Source organism: Sinocyclocheilus anshuiensis, unplaced genomic scaffold (assembly GCF_001515605.1).
Source record: "Sinocyclocheilus anshuiensis isolate Anshui unplaced genomic scaffold, SAMN03320099.WGS_v1.1 scaffold1800, whole genome shotgun sequence".
Classification (NCBI taxonomy): Eukaryota; Metazoa; Chordata; class Actinopteri; order Cypriniformes; family Cyprinidae; genus Sinocyclocheilus; species Sinocyclocheilus anshuiensis.
The window spans coordinates 147,579-169,029 of NW_015557201.1; the positions used below are offsets into that span (position 1 = coordinate 147,579).

General features: G+C 36.3%; 1 protein-coding gene across 1 annotated transcript in view; it reads right to left on the reverse strand.

Annotated features, from left to right (window-relative positions):
* Positions 1-6,687, reverse strand: part of LOC107678886 (speckle-type POZ protein-like) — a 35,004-nt gene extending 28,317 nt beyond the window's left edge. Inside the window, exons 1-2 of the mRNA XM_016474308.1 lie at positions 6,566-6,687; positions 6,288-6,439 (exon numbers count right to left, since the gene is read on the reverse strand). Of these exons, the coding sequence (XP_016329794.1) occupies positions 6,288-6,439; positions 6,566-6,663 (250 nt within the window). The 5' untranslated portion in view covers positions 6,664-6,687. The remainder of the gene's footprint in view (positions 1-6,287; positions 6,440-6,565) is intronic.
* Positions 6,688-21,451: the final 14,764 nt, after the last annotated feature.

A 21,451-nucleotide genomic window follows, 5' to 3' on the forward strand; every position in this document is an offset into this window, starting at 1 on the left:
ACACACACACACACACACACACACACACACACACACACACACACACACACACACAAAAAGCTAAAGTTGGATGAAATAGCCAGTTCTAATCCAGTTGGCTTGCACATATGCATTTTCAGGTGTCAGGATACACAGGTTTTTCTGCTGAAGAAGATTTCCTCATTGGATTTGCCAACATTTGCAAGGACCATGGCATCCAGTCTTTGAAAGAATTCCAAGAATTATACTCAAGCCACTTAGTAGCAAGCAAATTATATCTTTTAGCAGCTGGTCTTTTAGTTAGATGGTCGCTTCCTGTCTATATGGGCGGTTATAGTACAGAAAAAGCTGTAAAGTGGACAGATTTTACAAGAATAGTCAAAAGTTTGGCTACATGACACTAAAAAGGAAAATATAGCGAGATCTCAACAACAACAACAAAAACATCTTTGACTTACACTCTGCCATTAATAGAGAGTTCAGTAGCACAATGTCAGAACAATAATGTGAGTAAACTGACGTTCTCACAACAGCATCAACACAATCGTCTAGTGTAAACACTATCCAATAATTCCTCTTACCTTGACACTCCTATATAAACAGACAGAGAGCAAAACACCTTTAACTGCCTGATATGATAAACCAACTGTCTCGATTGGGTCTGTAAAAATGTCTGGTCTCAGGGTGGCCCTCGGCTGGAGTAAGCTGCAACGTGAACCACATTATTTTACTCAAACGTCCGGCTACGTATTGTTAAACTAAAATCTATATATGAGAGCAACAAAAACAGACACAGTTTAATAGCAGGTTATGAAATTAACACCTGCCACCAGCTGAATGGCAATAGTTTTAGCACAGATGTGGCGGGTGACTTGTACGACATCTTGAATTGACTTTTGACAGGAAATGTTGTTGCTTAGAAGCAACGACACGAACTTGAATATTACATAAAACAGACAAAAGAAAAGCTATCAATGTGCATGTTGGACCTACACATCTCACCTTTAGCTTCTGCACATGTTGCTGAAAAAAATTGAAATGAAATCCTCATCCTTCTGTGACTTTACAGTGAAACCGTCAGTGTTATAAATGTTGATCTATGGGACTATTAATAGCTACGGGCCACACGGGGCTGAGAGCAACAGCAGTAAAGCTCTGTTGTGTAAATATTCATCAAACAGTCAATAGCCAATAAAGCACATTCAGAATCAATGTCTGTCAGCATGCAATCTCAACTGAATAACTACACACAGCACGCAGCGAAAGTATCATCAACTGAGTAGTTTATATACTACCCAACATCCATCCAATCTACAGCTGTGTGAATCTTTCGTTTCTTTATTAGCCCAATGCCTCTGACCTTCAGCATCTCAATTTCTAAAAGCCTGTTCACAAAAAAAGAGAGAGAGATCTGAAAACAGAATAATTCATCTATATGAACTAATTCTCAGCAAGTCTAAAATATATTTTATTTTTTTCTATCTACTCGTTTTCTTTTATTATACAAAAGCTTGACCACCTAACACCAGCACTCTCTGTTCTGTTTCTACTTTTTATTATTTTTATTTATTATAAAAAATACCTATAAAGGACACTATAACATAATACTTTTACAGCATTTAATAATATAGGTTTATCTTAATTTCTGCACATACAGTTGACTTTTAATATTTCAAGTTAAACATAAAATGTGACAGTTGAATTAACAACAATCGATAGTATATTTATAAAAAGTTAATTATTTCATAATCTGTAATGAATTAACTAATATTAAATTAACTTTTAATTATTAAACAGTAATGTACTTCTGATTAGCAAAAGCACATAGGAAGAGATGTTTATTGCTGTGACAAACTGAAGGCATATATAATGTGGCATAATTTTAAATATTCCTTTCATATGTCCGGCAAACCTGATCACTGATCATCAGAGAGGAACAGGTTCCTCGGCACCTCTATTTGTTCATCGTCATGCCCATGACTGACTCTGTAAACACAAGTCATGCTGCAAAGTCCCAGTGCCTTCTCACAGCCCTCTTAATTAAAGCACTTTACTTTGTTTTTATTTCTCTCTCTCCACCTCGGGCAGGATTAAATTGGATTCTAAATGATCCAGAACCGATAGAGCAATTTCTGCTGCCATATTTTCATCCTCCGTCCCGCTTTAAAAAAACTCCCCATCAATGTACAGTGGCTGTCGGCACTCCCACGTCTCCGGGGACGCCCCAAGCATGTCACCCCCCTCCCCAATTCCGGAGGGGCGGTAAATGGAGAGAACGCTGAGTGGAGGAAAGAGATGGAGGAGAGGGGGGAGGGTGGGGCAAAACACAAGGAGTGCCTTCTCGCCCATTAAGGTGCAGGAAATGAGAAAATTGGAAAATGAGAGACGGGGTTGTTCAACCTCTCATCTCATCTCGTTGCCACAATCTGGCACCCTTTTCTCTTTCTTTCGCTCCCGTTTCTCTGCCCATATGTGAGATTCTTCAAAAAGATGAGAGTGTGACTGCTGTTCGCACCTCAGTTTCATCTCTCCAGGCCACACGGAGCTTGCTACCTTTTGTATAACATCTAATACAGGCTTGTATAAAACAAATGCTGAAGAACATTTGTTTTCAATGCTAATATGCATTTATTGTTTGTACAGTACTATAAAACATTGTTTTTAGTGAATTACAGTTCACTGTAAACAAAGATAAGAGAAAGCATTTACTGTATGTCCCTTATACACACGGGCAGAGATTTGGTGAGGAGAGCTTTAAAGGACCCAGAAATCAAAGTTCTGCCATCATTTACTTTATTTCCAAATCTTTTTTTTTTTTTGTCCAGCACAAAAGGTAAATATCCTTGACATTCTTTCAATATAACAGAAGTGGATGAAGACTAGAGCCGTCAGGCTGTAAAATGACAAAAACAAAACGCATTTAAGCATCAAAATGTGGTTCAGGGTTTCTGCAGGATTTTAAAGCTCAAATTTAAGACTTTTTAAGACCTGCACAAATAAAATTAATACCATATAAGCAGGGAAGGGCAGTATCTATGGTAACATTAAACGGTAAAATGATTGTAAAAACCATGATTTACAGTTCAGATACAAGTCTTCACAAAAACAAAAAGTTGACCACATCTCAGCCTTTAAACCATTTTTAAGAAAGAAAAAAAAAAACTATGGTTAGTTAATCCATGGTAACCACAAATTAAACATGGTTTCGCTACACTAACCAGGGCTGGAAATAGGGGGAACGCGGGGGACGGAGTCCAGGGAGTGAATTTCGAGAGGGTACGACGTTCCAGCTCCAACTGGTTAGATTTTTTGGGAAATTAAAGGGATTTCTATGTTTTATTAATTCAATAGCCTATGCACATAAACGTAGCACAATATATAATAATAAGCATTTTAAAATTAATCTTTTTGAACAGTCACTTGCTTCGTTCCTGAATGAATCAGCTGTTTGAAACAATCAACTGACTGAATGATTGAGTGACTTGCCGCCACCTATTTAAATAATTTAATATTTCTATATTCAGAACTTATTTTAACCCTTTAAGCCCAAGGTGTCCCGCCTCCCGCACGAAAAAATTCATAATCAAATTACTAAGCAACCCCTGAATGGAATAACACACAATATGTATCATTTTAAAGCTTAGAATCTCAGCTTTTTAATGAATGCAATTATGTTGATCAACTCTTAACGAGCGCTGAGCAGTCCCACTAAACCGTAGTGTACCGCGAGTGGGATATTATACTAAGTGAATGTATTGTTATAATTAACAAAAAAAAAGTTTATAAATATAATTACAAGGGGTGCCTTTGATCTTGATACCTAAAAAACACATGGTTTAGAGGAAACATGAAATAAGTTTAATGTTATAGATTATAACGGTTTTTATAATTAAATAAATCTGAATGTTCGTCTAAAAGTTACCCCAACTTAGAGTTCCCCCAGTGAATTTTGGCCATTTCCACCACTGACACTAACCATAGTTTAACCATGGTATTTTTTTTTTGTAAAACTATGGTTATACAAATGGTAGTCAATATGCTAAAAAAAAAATGTTTTTATAATTAATTAAATCTAAAAGGTCGTCTAAAAATTACCCCAAAAGTGAATTTTGGTCATTTCCACCACTGACACTAACCATAGTTTAACCATGGTATTTTTTTTTTGTAAAACTATGGTTATACAAATGGTAGTCAATATGCTAAAAAAAAAAAACATGGTTACTACACTTTTACTATAGTAAAACCATGGTTAATTTTCGTAAGGAAAAGCTATCAATTATTAATGTAAACAACTATTATCAATCAACTATTAATTAAATATATTTTACTGTCTTAATCGTTTACGATTTGTTGATCCACCAGTTCACATTTACAACACTGCGTGTTTGCAGCGTAAAGCCACATGGGTTGATTTTCACATTGGTCCGATCAAAAACAGCAGCTCTACCAGCAGGAGGCGCTTTTGAAGCGGCAGAAATACTGCGGTTTCCCTGGTAACAGCAGAACACAAACCAGCGCAGCAGCTTGTCCCCAAATTTAAGACCTCTTGAAATCATAATTAAGACTTTGTTCAATTTAAGCCTTTTTATGGCCTTAAATTTGATACAACTAAATTTAAAGGGGTCATATGGAAAACTTGAAATCGCATCATATGACCCCTTTAAGACTTTTTAAGGACCCACAGAAACCCTGTGGTTTAAATGTTGTGTTCTATATTCCATGTCCTCTGAAGCCATACAATAGCTTTGTGTAAGGAACACACTAAAATTTCATTAAAACCTTGACATTTGCCCCAGCTGTACCTGGCAATTGATTCAGTACACAAAAAAAGGTAATAAAAAAATGAATCATGATCATGAATCAGACTAATCCGGTTCACGAGTTTAACTCAAGATCAGTTGCAGCAGTTAAAGATTACTTAACTTTAATTCATTATTTGATTCTTTTTTTTATTTGATTATTTAAGATTATCGGTGAACCACCAAAATTTCAGTCTGTTCGTCACATAAATCTATCATATGGCTTCAAAACACCCGTAATATACTGTAATGCACAACATATGGAGTCACTTTATCATTCACTTTTGTTGCTTTTGCACCCATTTTGAAATTTGAAAACTACAGTCCTCATTCATTTGACATTTACATTTGACATTACATGTTCCATGGAAGAAAACAACTCATTGGGTTTGACATTGGGTGAGTAAATGCTGGCAGAATTTTGAACTTTTGGACAGTGCAAAAACTCTTTAACTGTTTGGAAAAAGTAGAATGTTTAGTTGTATACTAAAGCTCCTAACCAAACACACACACTTCTATTGCACCATTTCTTCTCCGTACCAATAAACTCCCTGCAAGCTACAGAGTTCACTGACCTAACGTACACATACACATACTCGTATAATATGCATATTGATCTTTTCAATGTGTTATTTTTGCTTTTATAAATGCACATTCACCAGGTTTTAACATCCACGCCAGGATGTCAGAAATATTTTTCCTATGAGAATAACAAAACCACCTTACAGAAACACACCCCCAACTATGAATAATACTTGGTTTAAAAACTGGCAGAAAAGTGAAATCAGGCATAAAGTTGTTCCATCTGTTTCACTGAAGGCCAAACCCCCTGTAACCCACTTACACCCATCAAACAGGACAGCCTCGAGGCCATCGCCCCAATAAAATCTCAATTAAAACACTGCCGCCTGCCTCAAATTTAATATTACAAGGGGAAAAGTTCACGTTGAATGTTATTACTTTCACGGAAAATACAAGAGCAATCACACTTTCAAAGGCATGCCACTCTGAGATGAACTTTGTTTCGCAGGTATCCGTGTCTGTAGGATCTACAGGTCCCTAAAGGAATCAAGCCATACTGAGCTAGTCTGCAAAAACGCTCTGAATAAATAAATGTTTCATAAAACACTGATTGTGATGAGTATGCGGCAATTAAATTTACTTCTGCTAATGCACAGTGTTTTTAAGGAGATCAAATTATACATTAGATTAGAGGTGGACAGCATGACAAAAATCACTGTATGAGCAATTTTATATCACTGAAATTATATAGTTATTTTGGCTGGAAAATCAATTAAAAAAATGGTTTATATATAAGAAATAATAAAATACCTGAAAATGAAATTAGCTACCTTTAAATTGCTAATTATTTTTAGTTGAAACTGGATGGACACAAAACAAAAGACAACTTATATAAGGAAGCTAATAGCATGGTATATACGGTATCATACGGCTTTCTTCACCAAATAAAAAAAAAATGAATTCTTAAGAGTTTGATCGACATCTCACCCATAGCTTTGGTTTCCTCACCCTTGGCATTAAGGATGGAGAACTTGAACTTCGCCCGAACCTCGCTCTTAGGACAGCTGACCAGGAGCAGATAGAGTGACAGATAATCTTTACTCTCTTCATCCAGACCTTTTGGATTCACTCGCAAACACCTGCTCAAAAACAAAGAATTTTACATCAACAGCTAGAGTTTGTTTTATACTAAATAAAGTTTATCTGACAAGAAAAAAAAAATTTAAAATAAGATGCAAATCCTTGTGCGCTCCTCCCCATCTTACCATTTAAGCTTGTCATTGGCCCCCGAGGAGAAGGTGGAGCTTTTGATGACCTCTCCCATCTCCTCCCGGCAGAAGCTGAAGTTGTTGATGGTCCACATATAGGAGAACTTAACCACTTTGATCTGGACAAACACAAACACACAAGAAGATAACAGACAAGACACTTCATTCTTCCATTTATCCATCTACTTTTTTCCCTTTCCTACATTAGATCCGCAAGTGTCGGCCAAGACATCAAAAAGCGACACATCAAAACCGCCTTTTATCTTAATATGTTCTGACAACAAACAGGATGGGTAGAACAAGGGATAAAAATACCTCAAACAAAAACAGTGGGGGAGAATGATGGCAAGATAAATGAAAGCATTAATGGAACATGTTTCACTAGTCGTGGGGATTCTGAACACTCTGGAGGGTCCTGTGAAGTCACACACACTCAAAACACAGAGAAGATAATGGCCATATATCTTTTTAGACAGACATATACACCGATCACTCAGATACATACAGAAATGTTTTCTCAAACACATATTAGGTTTAGTATTATGTAATATGCTTATATTATTTATATTTTTATAAAATATTGGTAATTTATTTAAATACTTTTATTCTGCAAGGGTCTTATTGCTCAAAAGTGACAGTAAAGACTTTTATATTCTTACAAATAAATTTTGTTCCAAATGAACGCTGCTCTTTTGAATGAACTTTCTACTCATCAAAGAATCAAAAAAAAAAGTTTCATGGTTTCCACAAAAATATTATAAGCAAATGTTTCTTGAGCACCAAATCAGCATATCATAATGATTTCTGAAGGATCATGTGACACTGAAGACTGGAGTAATGATGCTGAAAATCCAGCTTTGCATCACAGGATAAATTATATATATTACAAAATATACATTATAAAACATTCAAATAGAAAACAGTTATTCTGTTTTTTTTACTTTATTTTTGATTAAATAAATGCAGCCTTGGTGAGCATAATACTGAAAAAAATGTATTTATTTTTTCCCAGAATGAAAAAGAGCAACATTAACATTCTGATAAACTACTCCTTTTGTGTTTCACAGAATGAAGTCTCAGGGATTTGAAACAACACATGAGTTCATTAACAAAGGTCATTTTTACCTTTAAAATGTTATTTCAAAACTACTTCTAATTCCATTCAGCAGAGAAAAAAAAGCATGCAGATCCCACATGGGCCTGTTGATCAGACATTTTTAGCATCGGACGAGACTTAATATGTGTCTGGGACACCAGGGGTGCTCAGATCTACACCTGGAAGATCTAGCTTCCTGCACAATTTAGTTCCAGTCTTGCTCAAACACACCTGCCAGTAATTTTCAAATAAGCCCATGAAGTTTGATTGGCTGGTTCAGGTGTGTTGGATTAGACGGGGAACTAACTCTGAAGATAGACCACCAGAATTGAGCAACCCTGTCGCAGAGTATACAGATTCACCGATTGACCCAGAACCACACACACACACACACACACACACACACACACACTCGATGTAGCATGAAGAGCATTGAGGCTGTTGGCCCTCTCTTTAGCTGATGCGAGTTGACTGAGATTAGGCTGTGAGATGTTACACTTTGTTTGTTATAATGAGAGACTCCCGAGTGTGCAGCACTGAACAAAACTCTTTTCAGCAGTGAGTGGATTCTAACTTAAACGCTTGGCCATTGTGTTCAAGAAATCAACAAAAAATGTTGGTCATTGGCTACACTGATCAATGCTACAAAAACACATTGAAAATAGAAACCTTTGAAGCTCTCCAGAGTTCAAACACAAATACACACTGGAGCGTTTGGAAAATATGTTTCGCCAGTATCCTATTTCTACAGCTTCAACTGAGGTGCTCTTGCTTTCGTTTTGTCCCCTCTAGCACTCCCGTAAAACCGGTCCTGGATACAATTAAATGCAAAGAAATATGTAATGAGTATTTCATACATGTTTTCAGGCATGAAAAATTATCCAGATCATAAAAACATCGAGGCCAAAGCCACGTCAGTAACGCGAGAGGGCGTTTATAGTGTCTGTATAGAGACACTAAAAAAGCTAGAAATTAAATTGAGCATTTATATAGGTTACATTAAAAAAACAAGCTTTATATGATTTTTACGAATTTTAATGAAATACGTATTTTGAATAATGAAAATTAGTTTGTGTCTGCTTATTCTATTCATCAGTGTTGGAACCATTAAAGAAAAAATGCATTTTCCGTATTTCGTTTCTGGGTTAAAAAACGAAAAATGAATGGACACATAAGTACACGGAACATAATAATATTAAATTGTCTTTAGTAGTTCATGTATAAAAATTAATAATTCCATATAAAAATAAGTTAATTATTGTATTAATAAAAGTACATGATGAGTGAAAAGACCAGATAACTGATTCACCATTAACAAATTGAAATTATTTGTTCAAATTAAAAAAAATTAATTAAAACACATATTACATGTAGTAGTAGTATTAAATTGTCAGCAGTAGTTCACGGATATAAATAAATAATATATTTATTATTTAATTAATTAATTATAAACTAATTAAAAAAACATTCTTTTAATAAAAATGGTATATTTACATTGATGTTTATTAATAAATGAATAAATTGTGTTTTAAAGCCATAGGTGAGTGAAAAAACAATTCCATACTGTTCTACATACAGACCAAAAAAAAAAAAAAAAAACCCCAACACTTGCTGTGCCGATTTTGTACAATGGCAAAAAAAAGGTATGTACGAACCACTAAAATATGCAGAATCAAACAAACCACCACATCTTGTGTACTGTTTGATCTCCGTTTGGTTGATACATCTACATTTGCCACTGGTGTCAGAGTAAAAGCCAGATTCAGAAGCACCATCAGCAACTACAGCGAGTTTAAATCCGTCAAAGCTACGTGTTTATAATGCTGGAGGAAAAAACTATTTCTTATTTTCCCCTTGTGTGAAAAAAGCCCTCCCTCTCTTTTCCAGGAGAAAAGCACATTCATCATTCTATTGGCTCTCTTGTTCATTTCCCCTCAAACCTCTGAACCTTAAACCTTTTCAATCTTTTTTCTTCAGACCAAAAATAAATAAATAAAACAGAACCTCAGGACTAATCCTTATTTTTCCTCTTGCTGCTGCTAATTAAGGCACTTTAATTGTTAGCTGGATCCACCCTAGCCATTAATGAACTGACCAGAAACACCAAACTAGCCACTTATCTAACAGTACAGTAAGTCATTAATAAGGCTAATTAATGGATATAAAAACAGTCCAAGGGAAGCTCGTGACTGATAACCAATTAAAGCAGAAAAGCAAATTTCTCGCTCCATGAATGACATTTATAAATGTTTAAAGAACACATGGTCAAAGGGCCTCACGGTCATGAGCTAGGTAGAAACATCTTTATTAAAATACGTCACTTATAGGTAACTTTTTAATTTACTTCACAGAACAGCAAGATTTTCTGTGGTCAGATCAGAAAGTTATGAAGAGTTGGACATTTACCAGACACGCTGACTGGGGGACCTTTGATTTTAGCTCAACTTTAAAGAAAAAAATACAAGTATTATCCTCTCTTTTCTCAATCTGAAGCGACCTCATCACCCTTTCATCTCTCATTCCTCTCTCCATTTTTTACTGTCTTGCGCTCCTCTCTCCCCTTTCTCACTCAACCTGCACATCCCTTCGTCTGCGAGCGAGAGAGACGGAGACATTTCTTTCCCCTAATTAGCATCTGACTGAAAGGATAGACCATGGCCCGGCGGAACCGTCTGTAAATTGTGCGACGATTTGAAAAAGAGAATGAGAGAGGAAGAGTATTTGGTGGATAAAAAAAAAATGAACAGTGTATTGTGGGGAGGAGAAAAGAAAAGAAAAGAAAAGAAAAGAAAAGAAAAGAAAAGAAAAGAAAAGAAAAGAAAAGAAAAGAAAAGAAAAGAAAAGAAAAGAAAAGAAAAGAAAAGAAAAGAAAAGAAAAGAAAAGAAAAGAAAAGAAAAGAAAAGAAAAGAAAAGAAAAGAAAAGAAAAGAAAAGAAAAGAAAAGAAAAGAAAAGAAAAGAAAAGAAAAGAAAAGAAAAGAAAAGGTCAATTCAAAACTTTTCAGAAGTACAGAGCAACTCATCCATTTCCTAACTACACACTAGGGCCGAGTGATAGTTAAATTATAACCCAATATTTTTCAGCTATTTAACAATACAGAAAATAGATCTCGATATTTATACATTTGCTCTGAAACGGCTTAAAAGAATGATTTTTCCAATTAGAGGAAGAATCATTTTGACTGAATTGTCATTTTATCCAAGTAGATTCAAAATGTTGAAGTAAAGGACTTCCTTGAAGACAAGGAAGAATATGTAATAATTATTTTATAATTATAATCATTTTGGTCACAAAGCACATCCACACTGCTGACATAACCTGTTATGACTTATCCTCACTGTGCGCACAAAATAGACTCTGAGAAAAGAAAAGAAAAGAAAAGAAAAGAAAAGGTCAATTCAAAACTTTTCAGAAGTACAGAGCAACTCATCCATTTCCTAACTACACACTAGGGCCGAGTGATAGTTAAATTATAACCCAATATTTTTCAGCTATTTAACAATACAGAAAATAGATCTCGATATTTATACATTTGCTCTGAAACGGCTTAAAAGAATGATTTTTCCAATTAGAGGAAGAATCATTTTGACTGAATTGTCATTTTATCCAAGTAGATTCAAAATGTTGAAGTAAAGGACTTCCTTGAAGACAAGGAAGAATATGTAATAATTATTTTATAATTATAATCATTTTGGTCACAAAGCACATCCACACTGCTGACATAACCTGTTATGACTTATCCTCACTGTGCGCACAAAATAGACTCTGGCAGTCAAAATGTCATTGGACAAGCACTAACTAAACATCACTGTTTTCTTTTTTTCAGTTTTCAAATATTTTCAGTTGCTGAAATTTGATTCCTATTAACAATTTTATTTACAGAACTCAAACTTACCAATTCACCACATTTGCTACACAAGTTAAAAGAGACAATATAAAGACAATAGACAATGTGAAATTTGTCATTGCTTTTATACTTGCACGTTGTGAATCCTTTAGGAAACTTAAATAAAAATAACTTTAAAAATAATTGTGATATTCACAATGTTGCTAAATTTTATATAGAAAAATCACCATGAAAATAAAGAATATTGGATGTTTTGCCCAGCCCTATTACACACACCAAAATTAATGTTCAGAGGCAATATCCATTACCTTGCAACTCATTATTATCAGTTAAGCCAATCTCTCTTTTTTTCCCTCCTTCCTTTGTGCTATTTGTTTCTGATGAAAAACACTTGTGGCATTTCACTCGGTAAAACAAAATATTAATCATTCAAGTCGGGGAACAAGTTGGTGTCCATTTGCAATTCAAATTACCACTGACTTCCTGCCAATTAATTTCCACGCGCGTCTCCCATCATGTGTCTCCAGTTATCTATTTTCTGAACTTCATTTCCAGTGGTCTTTGTATGCTCATCTATTGGCACTGTCAACGCAAACTCACCTTAGGCAACACAATATCACTCACGAATCAACTTACAACCTTTCAGCACTGAAAACACACACACAAACAAACAACAGGTTACACTCTACACAACTGCAAGTTTAACAGGTAGGCCCTCACAGATTCAGCGTACACACAACTCTACAGGAAATCTCACGTATTTCCAGAAATCTATAATTATTTGCAAAGTTCTAGTTTGCATCCATAAAGTTTTGGTAATTTGTTTTCAGTTACCAATAAAAGTGCAGCATGTTCAGGTGTATTTAACACACTTAAATGCATTCCACAAATTCCACAGAAAATCTTGTAATTCTGTCTGGGCCTATACAGGCGATAACCCACACACAAACAGGATGCACACACATACACTTCAGCTGTCAGAGAAGTATGAGAGGGGGAATCTGAGCTTGCAGGCACACACCAGATCAAAGAAACAGCATGTTTTACATGTGATCCTGTTCATTAGTTTGCAAACTACTCAATATGTGACTTTATAACTGGACCATGCACACATCATCTAGGGATTTAAGAGACAATGATGTTTAAACCTTAATTTCATAGCAAAGAATCCATATTTGGTCAATACACTAACAGGGCTTGATGCTTACATGTTTTCCCACGAGGCACTAGTGCTCCTACTAGTGTTGTCACGGTACCAAAATTTCAGTATTCGGTACCAATACCAGTGACAATCCACGGTTCTCGGTACCAATTTCGGTACCAAAGCAAAACACAAAAACATGCTAATTGAACAACATTTTGTACCGAAATACCGGGTCTTTTGACAACACTAGCTCCTACTTTAAAAAATTTAGGAGTGCACAAAGAACTTGGGTACAATGAAAATTGATCAGATAATTTGTTTTTCCTTACTAAAGGAATATGAGGACACAAGCAAAATTATTTAATATATTTGAACACAAAAAATTATACTAGGTTTTTAAATATTTCTGCTTCAAACTATATGCATTTAACAATTATGGATTTATTTATATTTTTTCTATTTAAATGCTAGACAGTTTATGTAACTGAAATACCAATAGTAACCAGAAAAAAACTTCTGCATGATTCATGACTTAACTGTAAATAAGCCCCATATGCTCTTATTTTAAAATGCCTTTACTACTTTACTACTATCAGTGAGACAAAATATGCACTCTTACAATCTAGAACATGCTACAATATAAACATTGTCATAATTCATCACCAGTACATCATAAGCAATCACTGGGCATAAATACACTAATTGCAAACAGCTCTAAAACAGCAAGCATGTGGAACATGCAACAGCATCACATTTTATTCTGTTTAATAATCTTTTAAAAATAATTATTACAAATTTAAAATAAGTGTAATAATCATGATTCTTGATTCCCGTTTTCCAGACATACATTTAAGACCTATTCAAATTAATTAAGACTTATGTTGTACCATTTAAGATGTTTAACGCTTTTTTTATAACCTTATATTTGAAATACATTGAATTTAACACAATAAGGATCCACAGGGGCCTACTTTTTTATTCACACACATACTCCTAAATGCATTTTACACATTTATTTTTAGTCCCAAATGCAAGCGAAATTCTCACACTGTCGAGCTACTGACTACTACTATTACTACTACTAGCTACTGTTACTGATGTGTAACAATTCACAAACATAACTATGATAATCAAAATCCATTTGAAGTCAGAGTACAGCTTGTTTGGTTGGTGTGAACGCATTTTTTTCCATTGGAATTCACACCCGAGTCTGCATAAAAAGATCAGATACCCTATCAACAACATATATAATTTGCATCATTGCACGCTCCCAGACACACAAATTACAAAATAATGCATTTTTCATTGCTGCTTTCTCTGAATAAACAGCCTTCTGAGGGCAACTCACATGCTTTGCATCCTGCGATTCATAGCCGATTCATAGCATTCACAGCAGACAACGGGACATTCTGTGTGTGCACAACTGTGGTGCTAAATCTAACGGGACTACAAGTTCAATAATACAGAGAATGTGGGGTTCAATATCTGATCAAACTCGAGTCTGACCAAGCAATAGAAACAAGTGTTACAACACTCTTATACAACTGACTTGGTTAAATCATGATTAGTTTACAGAAGTGTCAGACAGCATCTGAGATCTGATCGGCTGGCACATACGAGGCGAGTGGGACGAGACGGGTGCCAGGCAAGGGGATTCAGCCCTCTAGGAATTCATTACTGCAAACGTTACCCAGCCAAAATAATTAATGAATTAATGAGGGGAAGGGAGATAGAGCGAGGGAGAGAAAACACACAGCGTTTCTGCGCTGAAATTCTCTTTTAGTTGTGGCTTGAAAGAGAAACATGAAGTACAGCCCCACCCAGCAGACTCTCCCTACTGGATTGAGCTTCTTGTGAGGAAATGAGAACCATCACATGACCTTTCACTTATTTAAGCTCCTCCCACATAGAACAAGCCAACTACACACTGTCAGAAGGGGAGTGGCTTAATATAGAAAGAGGAGGAGTTTAGCATGGGTTTGGGGAGGAGTCCACAGAGAGGATATAACTTCGGGAAGATGGGTCAAATTTCTCGAAGACATTTTTCTTTCTGGTTTAATATTATCCAGTCTCTTTTTTCTCTCTCCACAGACACAGAATGAAAGAGATATGTTGGAACAGAGTATCAGACTTTCTTTTTTTTTTTTTACTTGACCTTATTCAAACCCCTATGCAATGCTAAAATACATTCAGGGTCAATGTTAGGTTGACATCTAAAAAACACATTTAAACTCAACATGAAATGTTGATTGCAACCCACTTTACTTCCACATGACATTTCCAAATCAAACAGGACATTCGACAAGGACATTTGTCAAAAAAAAAACACGTTTCTTCTTCTTAGGCACATTGCTCCTTCCTGGAGCATAGGCCATCGACGACTGTCCTCCAGCATTGTCTGTTCTGTGCTACCATCACCAGCTGCCCCCATCCCATTCCTGTCAGCTTGACTTCTGCATCCAGGTCATTACATTTTGATGTGATGAAAAAAAATATTGTTTTCTCTCCTTTGAAATAAGTTGTATAAATGAATCTCAAATTATCAGGAACATGTATTAGGAAAATAAATGAAGTCAATTCAGACTTCATGCTGACTTTATGATGCATCGATGGACATTAGATTCCATGAAAACGACTTGCCAATTCAAAGTTCAGCTGACAAAACATGCAACACACCTTTTCACTGAACGGGAAAAAAAACTACAATGGAAAATGAATACTAGACGTGACCTTAAACCAATAAGTGTGTTAGGCATCCTTGGTAAATATGAGCAAAGGCAGCTGTGAAAATAAATCTGCATCGTTTATCCTTTTGATCTTTCATTCAATAAATTCACAAACTTCTAACCTATCATTGAAGTAAAACAATGGAAAGTGATGGGAAAATCTCATTATGAAATAAATGTTTTTCTCTAGTTCACGTTGTCTACAATTATTGCAACGTCCTTTTCCCAAGATAACAGCTCTGAGTTTTCTCCTATAATGCCTGATGAGTTTGGAGAACACCTGACAAGAGATCAGAGACCATTCCTTCATACAGAATCTCTCCAGATCCTTCAGATTCCCAGCTCCATGTTGGTGCCTGCCAGCCAAAAAGCTCTTTTTTTTAGTTTCATCTGACCATAGAAGCCAGTCCCCTTAGAAGTTCCAGTCATGTCTGACAACTGAATATGCTGGAGTTTGTTTTTGGATGAATGAGAAGGATTTTTCTCGAAACCCTCCCGAACAACATGGTGATGTAGAGACTGTTTGATCTTTTCTTTTTAGGCGTTCTGACCCCAAGACTCAACTAATCTCCGCAATCCTCCAGCTGGGATCCTTGGAGAGTCTTTGGCCACTCAAACTCTCCTCCTCACCGTGCATTAGGATGATATAGACACACGTCCTCTTCCAGGCAGATTTGTAACATCTTCAGTTGATTGGAACTTCTTAATTATTGCCCTGATGGTAGAAATGAGGATTTTCAATGCTTTAGCTCTTTTCTTACAGCCACTTTCTATTTTGTGAAGCTCAACAATCTTGTTCTGCACATGGACAAACTCATGGTCCTAGTCACCCTGGTGTGCTAAAAAAAAAAAAAAAAGGTAATATAAATGGAAATATACTTCAGATATATTTTACTCATAAAAATTTCCAGGGTGCCAATATTAGTGTGAAGCACTGTATGAATAAAAGCCTGCAAAAAGATATCTGTTCTTTAGGGGTGCTCCGATCAGGGTTTTTGAGGACGATCACCGATCGCCGATCACAGAAAGCAGTATCTGCCGATCCGATCACCGATACCGATCTTTTTAAAGCCTTCGTTTTACTTTTGCATTTACGAATAGATTTATATATTAAGTTGCTCAAGCAAGTGTCAAAACAGTTCAACTGCTTTTCTTACATTATCACAAACTTACCATTGACAGAAATAGTCAGCTCTACTGCCTTTCCTTTTGCATTGAAATCTTTACTACAAGCAATCCTGCAGTTCATAAAGAACTTTGTTTTCCTACCTCCACGAGTGCCATCTATTATTGCCTTGTTTATCTTTAATAATATGCATTTATGGTGTAATTACTACATTTTCGTGTCAATCCATGTTCATATTTACTGCAAACAGCGCACTGTTACTTTAATTCAGCGCTTGCAGCGCAGCAAACATAGACTCGGTGCAGAAACTTTTGCCTTGTACAAATACCCACACTTGCGGTCTTGGCGCACGACAGGAAGTAAGTGTGCAAGACTGTCCCAGGTTTTAAAAACGGCAAAGCACAGTGCCCTTAACGCACACTAAATCCACAATACCGCTCCGGAGCGCTATTCGAGGCTTAGTGTATCCCATCATGCATCATGTTCTGGAAGTTCTGGAAAATTAAAATAAAGCTATGTAAACACTTGCATTTTTACAACACTATAAGTGTGTCCCATCAGGTAATGAAAAGTTCGACACACACTTGTGGTCTTCATCCTCACTTGAACACTTGGGCCAAATGCAGGAAATACGTCATATAAGTGTTAAAGTGGTCAAGTGCAAAGACCGCAAGTGTGGGTATTTGGACAAGGCATATCTCTGCACTGCTGCAGATGCACCGCTCGTGGAACGCACTGACGGACCGCAACCGTGCAAAGTGTGCACGCTTTATTAATCCGTTAACATGAGCGCGGAAAAAAATACGCACCACATATGCACTGCAAACGGAGTAATGTGAACCTGGCATTATGTGTGTGCTGCTTATAGACAGACGCGATGTGGTGATTTGAAGCCATTTGCGTATTTTAAGAGAGAAAGAGAGTGCGCGCGGTGTTTCACTCACGCTGTTTGTGAGATTACGCCTCACACAAGGTTTTCAAATTACTTTTAAAGTTATTTAATGAAGAAATATGAAGGTGAGTACCTAGTTATTTAATGAAGAAATATGAAGGTGAGTACCTCACCTTCAGCATTATAATTGTTTCACCGGCGCCGGACAGAGATTGAGACGGTGCAGCTGCATGTCGTGCCAAATCTTTCATGTCAGCATCATCAGCTTGAGATCGTTTTTTTGAGATTGGCCTTTTTAGAGACCGCCGGTCAAACATCCCAAGGTGATTATCGGCCGATAGTGATCGGTAGCCGATCAATCGGAGCACCCCTACTGTTCTTCATATAAAGTGATTGTGTCTCTTCAAAAAACTTAAACCACTCTATTCATTGCATTACTGTTATGATCTCTATTAACTTTTAAAGCATCAACAATTTTGTGTAAGGAATTTTCAATGAAGGAAAACTGCTTAAAGTGCAAAAAAAGTGCCAGTACTTTCTTGTGCACCGTCTGGCATATGCAAATCACCCAGGCACCAACACTTTGACCCTGAGTGGCAAAGTACCGGCAACATGTGAGAAGTGGCAGTACGCAAGAAGACCTGTAGGAACACTAAAGATTAACATAGAAACACTTACTTCAGCCTTGATGGCAGTATATAACTTAACAGCATAAACCTGAGGAGGCAGAGTGAAAATTTATCAGCGTGACACACCATCATTTCATGCATCCAAACATTCATTTCCTCCTATCTTCTGAGGATAAATGAAGTTGGTTAATTATCAGCTTGATTAAAATGGATGAGTTGATGCCGGAAAAGAGATGCGCTGAAGCAGAAAACTATGAGGGTGAGATTGTAGACCCTTCTCGCTCACATACACACAATTAAACCTCGTCAAACAGTTAGACCCTGGGGGTCTTCATATTAGCATGTGTGCAACTAGAAATGTCCGAATTTGATGCACAACTAATCATTACCAAGTTCATTTAAAAATAGTGCATATAATTGCAGCTTAATTTACCAGATAACATGAAGTCAAGAAAATGGCTGCAGTAGAAGAAAACCCCTTGAATTCCCCTCTCTTTTTTCCCCTACTAAAAAAGAGAGTGGCAGTGTCTCTCTCGTTAAGACACAGTTAGGGAGCCGTGGTGTGTGTGCTAACAGTTTGCCACTGCACACTGCTGCAGTGTGATCGATTAGACAGCTGACTCTCTCAAGTTTACACCACAGTAAAAAAAAAATCTAGGTTGTAAACAAACACATGCATACATATATATAGTCTTCTCACCCTCAACATGGTTACCTAATTATACAAAATGTGGAATACACTATAATGGAGCCTGTATATGTCTGTCTAGCATAAAAAGGTTGCTTTGCTGCTCACTACACTTGTAAAAAAAATATATCATCATTCGACACAATGATCTCGATTCATGGCATGTGGTTAATTAAATGATGCATGCTTGTGGATAAAAAAAAATGCTAGTTCAATAACTAAAACTGGACAGGGCTGCATTTCCCGATAACGTTGTCTCTTAGCGCGCTACGAAGACTCTAAAGGTATACCTTAACTAAAGCTGTACCATTTCTAGGTGTGTTCCCCGAACTATACCTTAGGAGGTTGCTTAAGATATACCTTCTTACGTGCGACGTTACCAGGTGCTGTCCATGGCGGTGGTGCTGAATTGGTTGATATCGATGGCTCGAGAATCGATTATTCATTCTATGCACGGGCCACTTCACAGCGTTATGTGAGAACGTACTAAGAGAAATAAAAACACGGAACCTTTTCCTGTTATAACGCAAAGAACTTGCGTGAAATTTTACTTTCGCTTTGCAACATGCATCATGTCAGGGAAGAAAAGCAAAAAAGAAAATTATATTCCCAGAGCACCTCCCAGTGGTCACCACATAAAATACAAGGGAAAAAACCTACATGAGACACTGCTTAATAATTTAACATCTTCTAACAAAAAAAGAAGAAAAAAAGAAAGAAAAAACTTAGGCCAGTGCTTCTCAAAGTCCAGACTCCGGTCTGGATCCGGACCCGGAGGGAATTCAATCCGGACCCGCCTCCATTTCGTATTTCAAGAGCAATAATTATATTTCCTACTTTGATAAATGCATGTTAAACTTGTAAATCATTAGTTTAGTTTTTTAATGTCTTTTTTGGAGATGGTCTGAAATGAAAGCACAGGCAAGATAATTCAAACTTTTCCTTGATGGCATTTGTTGTCATGACATCCAGTGAGTGAGCATATGACGTTTAACATAATCGGGTGACATTTCACCGCTAATATGAGTATTTTTTTAATATATATTTATCACTTAAGATTATGGCCATTTGACTTATAGCAGTGTCCAGTGTTTCCCATACATTGAGTTATTTGTGGCGACTCGTGACAATATCAAAACTGACCGCCACAAAAAGATTTTCCAAAAGGCTTATACTTCGTTGAATAAACTGAGCACTGCATGTTTCAAAAAATAAAACGCAGCGCGGGTGTTTTTATATGACTGTATCTTTGAAAAGAACCGACCGTCTTCAGAAAAGCTTTGATATCATTTTCATTTCGTCTTTCCTGTAATGTCTGATAAAGTAACGTTTGTAAGCGCAACCTGATTTGATTACAGCCGTTACCGGGGAAACCGCTATATCTCCCGCTCCAACAGCACCTCCTGCTGGCGGAGAATGAATTTGCATTTGCAAGTCTGTGGGAAACACTGATGTCTGTCAGCAAACATAAACAAAAAGCATGCTTCAGAACTGTTTTGAGAAGGTGCTTAAGTTTTGAGCCATGTATTATTACTATGAATTAGGCTACTACTACTACTACTATTACCATCTTGTGCCCTGCAATAATCATTTACTCAAACTCTCTTCTATGAGATAAAGGGAAAAAAAAAAGAGAAAATCGACTAAACATATCAGCCAAAAAAAATCAGCATCATCGGCCATTGGATGCCCAGATTTCTAAATATCGGCATCGGCTAGAGAAAAACCCTTATCGGTCGACCTCTATTGCTGACACTTAAATTAATAGTTTTGCCACTTTTACACTTGTTATTGATGTATTTTGAATGCAAAGGGCACTTTATTTTTCCAACAAATTAGTGTTTATTTGTTATGCATGTTGTGTATGTTTATTAAAAACAAGTTTTGTAATAACCGATTGTTCCGGTCCGGACCTTTGACACTGATGAAAATTCAGATTTGGACCTTTCAATGTAGACTTTGAGAACCCCTGACTTAGGCCTACACAAGTCCAACAGAAAAATATTCTGGTAAGAGTGCTTTCCAACAAGAAGCACTTCAGTTCAAATTAGGGATGCTCCGATCCGCCTTTTTCGCCTCCGATACCTAGGGTTCGGTATTGGTCGATACCGATACCAGTGAAGTTTTTTTCCCTCATTTAAATAAATGTAGAATTTATATATCTCTGTGTGTGGAACTGATAATCATTCTTTCACAATCTACTAGATACAGACTTCATTATAAAGAAAAATAAAATAAAAAATAAATCTGAAAAAATATAGGCCTATGTATATTTATAATCTATGACAAAAATGTATCATAAACTAGGTTAGTGGATAATTCGGCAGCAAAAGTTATTCTAGAAAAATCAGTGCACAATAATTTTAGAAATCCAAACATTTAGTGAAAAAACTATATTTTGTGGGGAACAAATAAAAGTGTTGCACTAAATATGGTAAAATGTTACACATTGCTATTTGTATTATTATAAAATCCATTCATTAAAAACATTCATGAATGTATTTATATACAAATATATACTATAAAATTAAAATACATTTATTTTAAATGTATAGCATATTTTTTAATAAGGCAACAACATATGATAGATACGATAGGACAAAACAAATACAGTGCAGCACGAACTGTTTTTATACAGTCTATGAGCACGAAGCGCGTACAATGTGCGCATCCGGTGTGCAGAATGATGACGTCACAGCCTGACGCCGTGTTGCTTCAAGCGCATCATTCTGCAC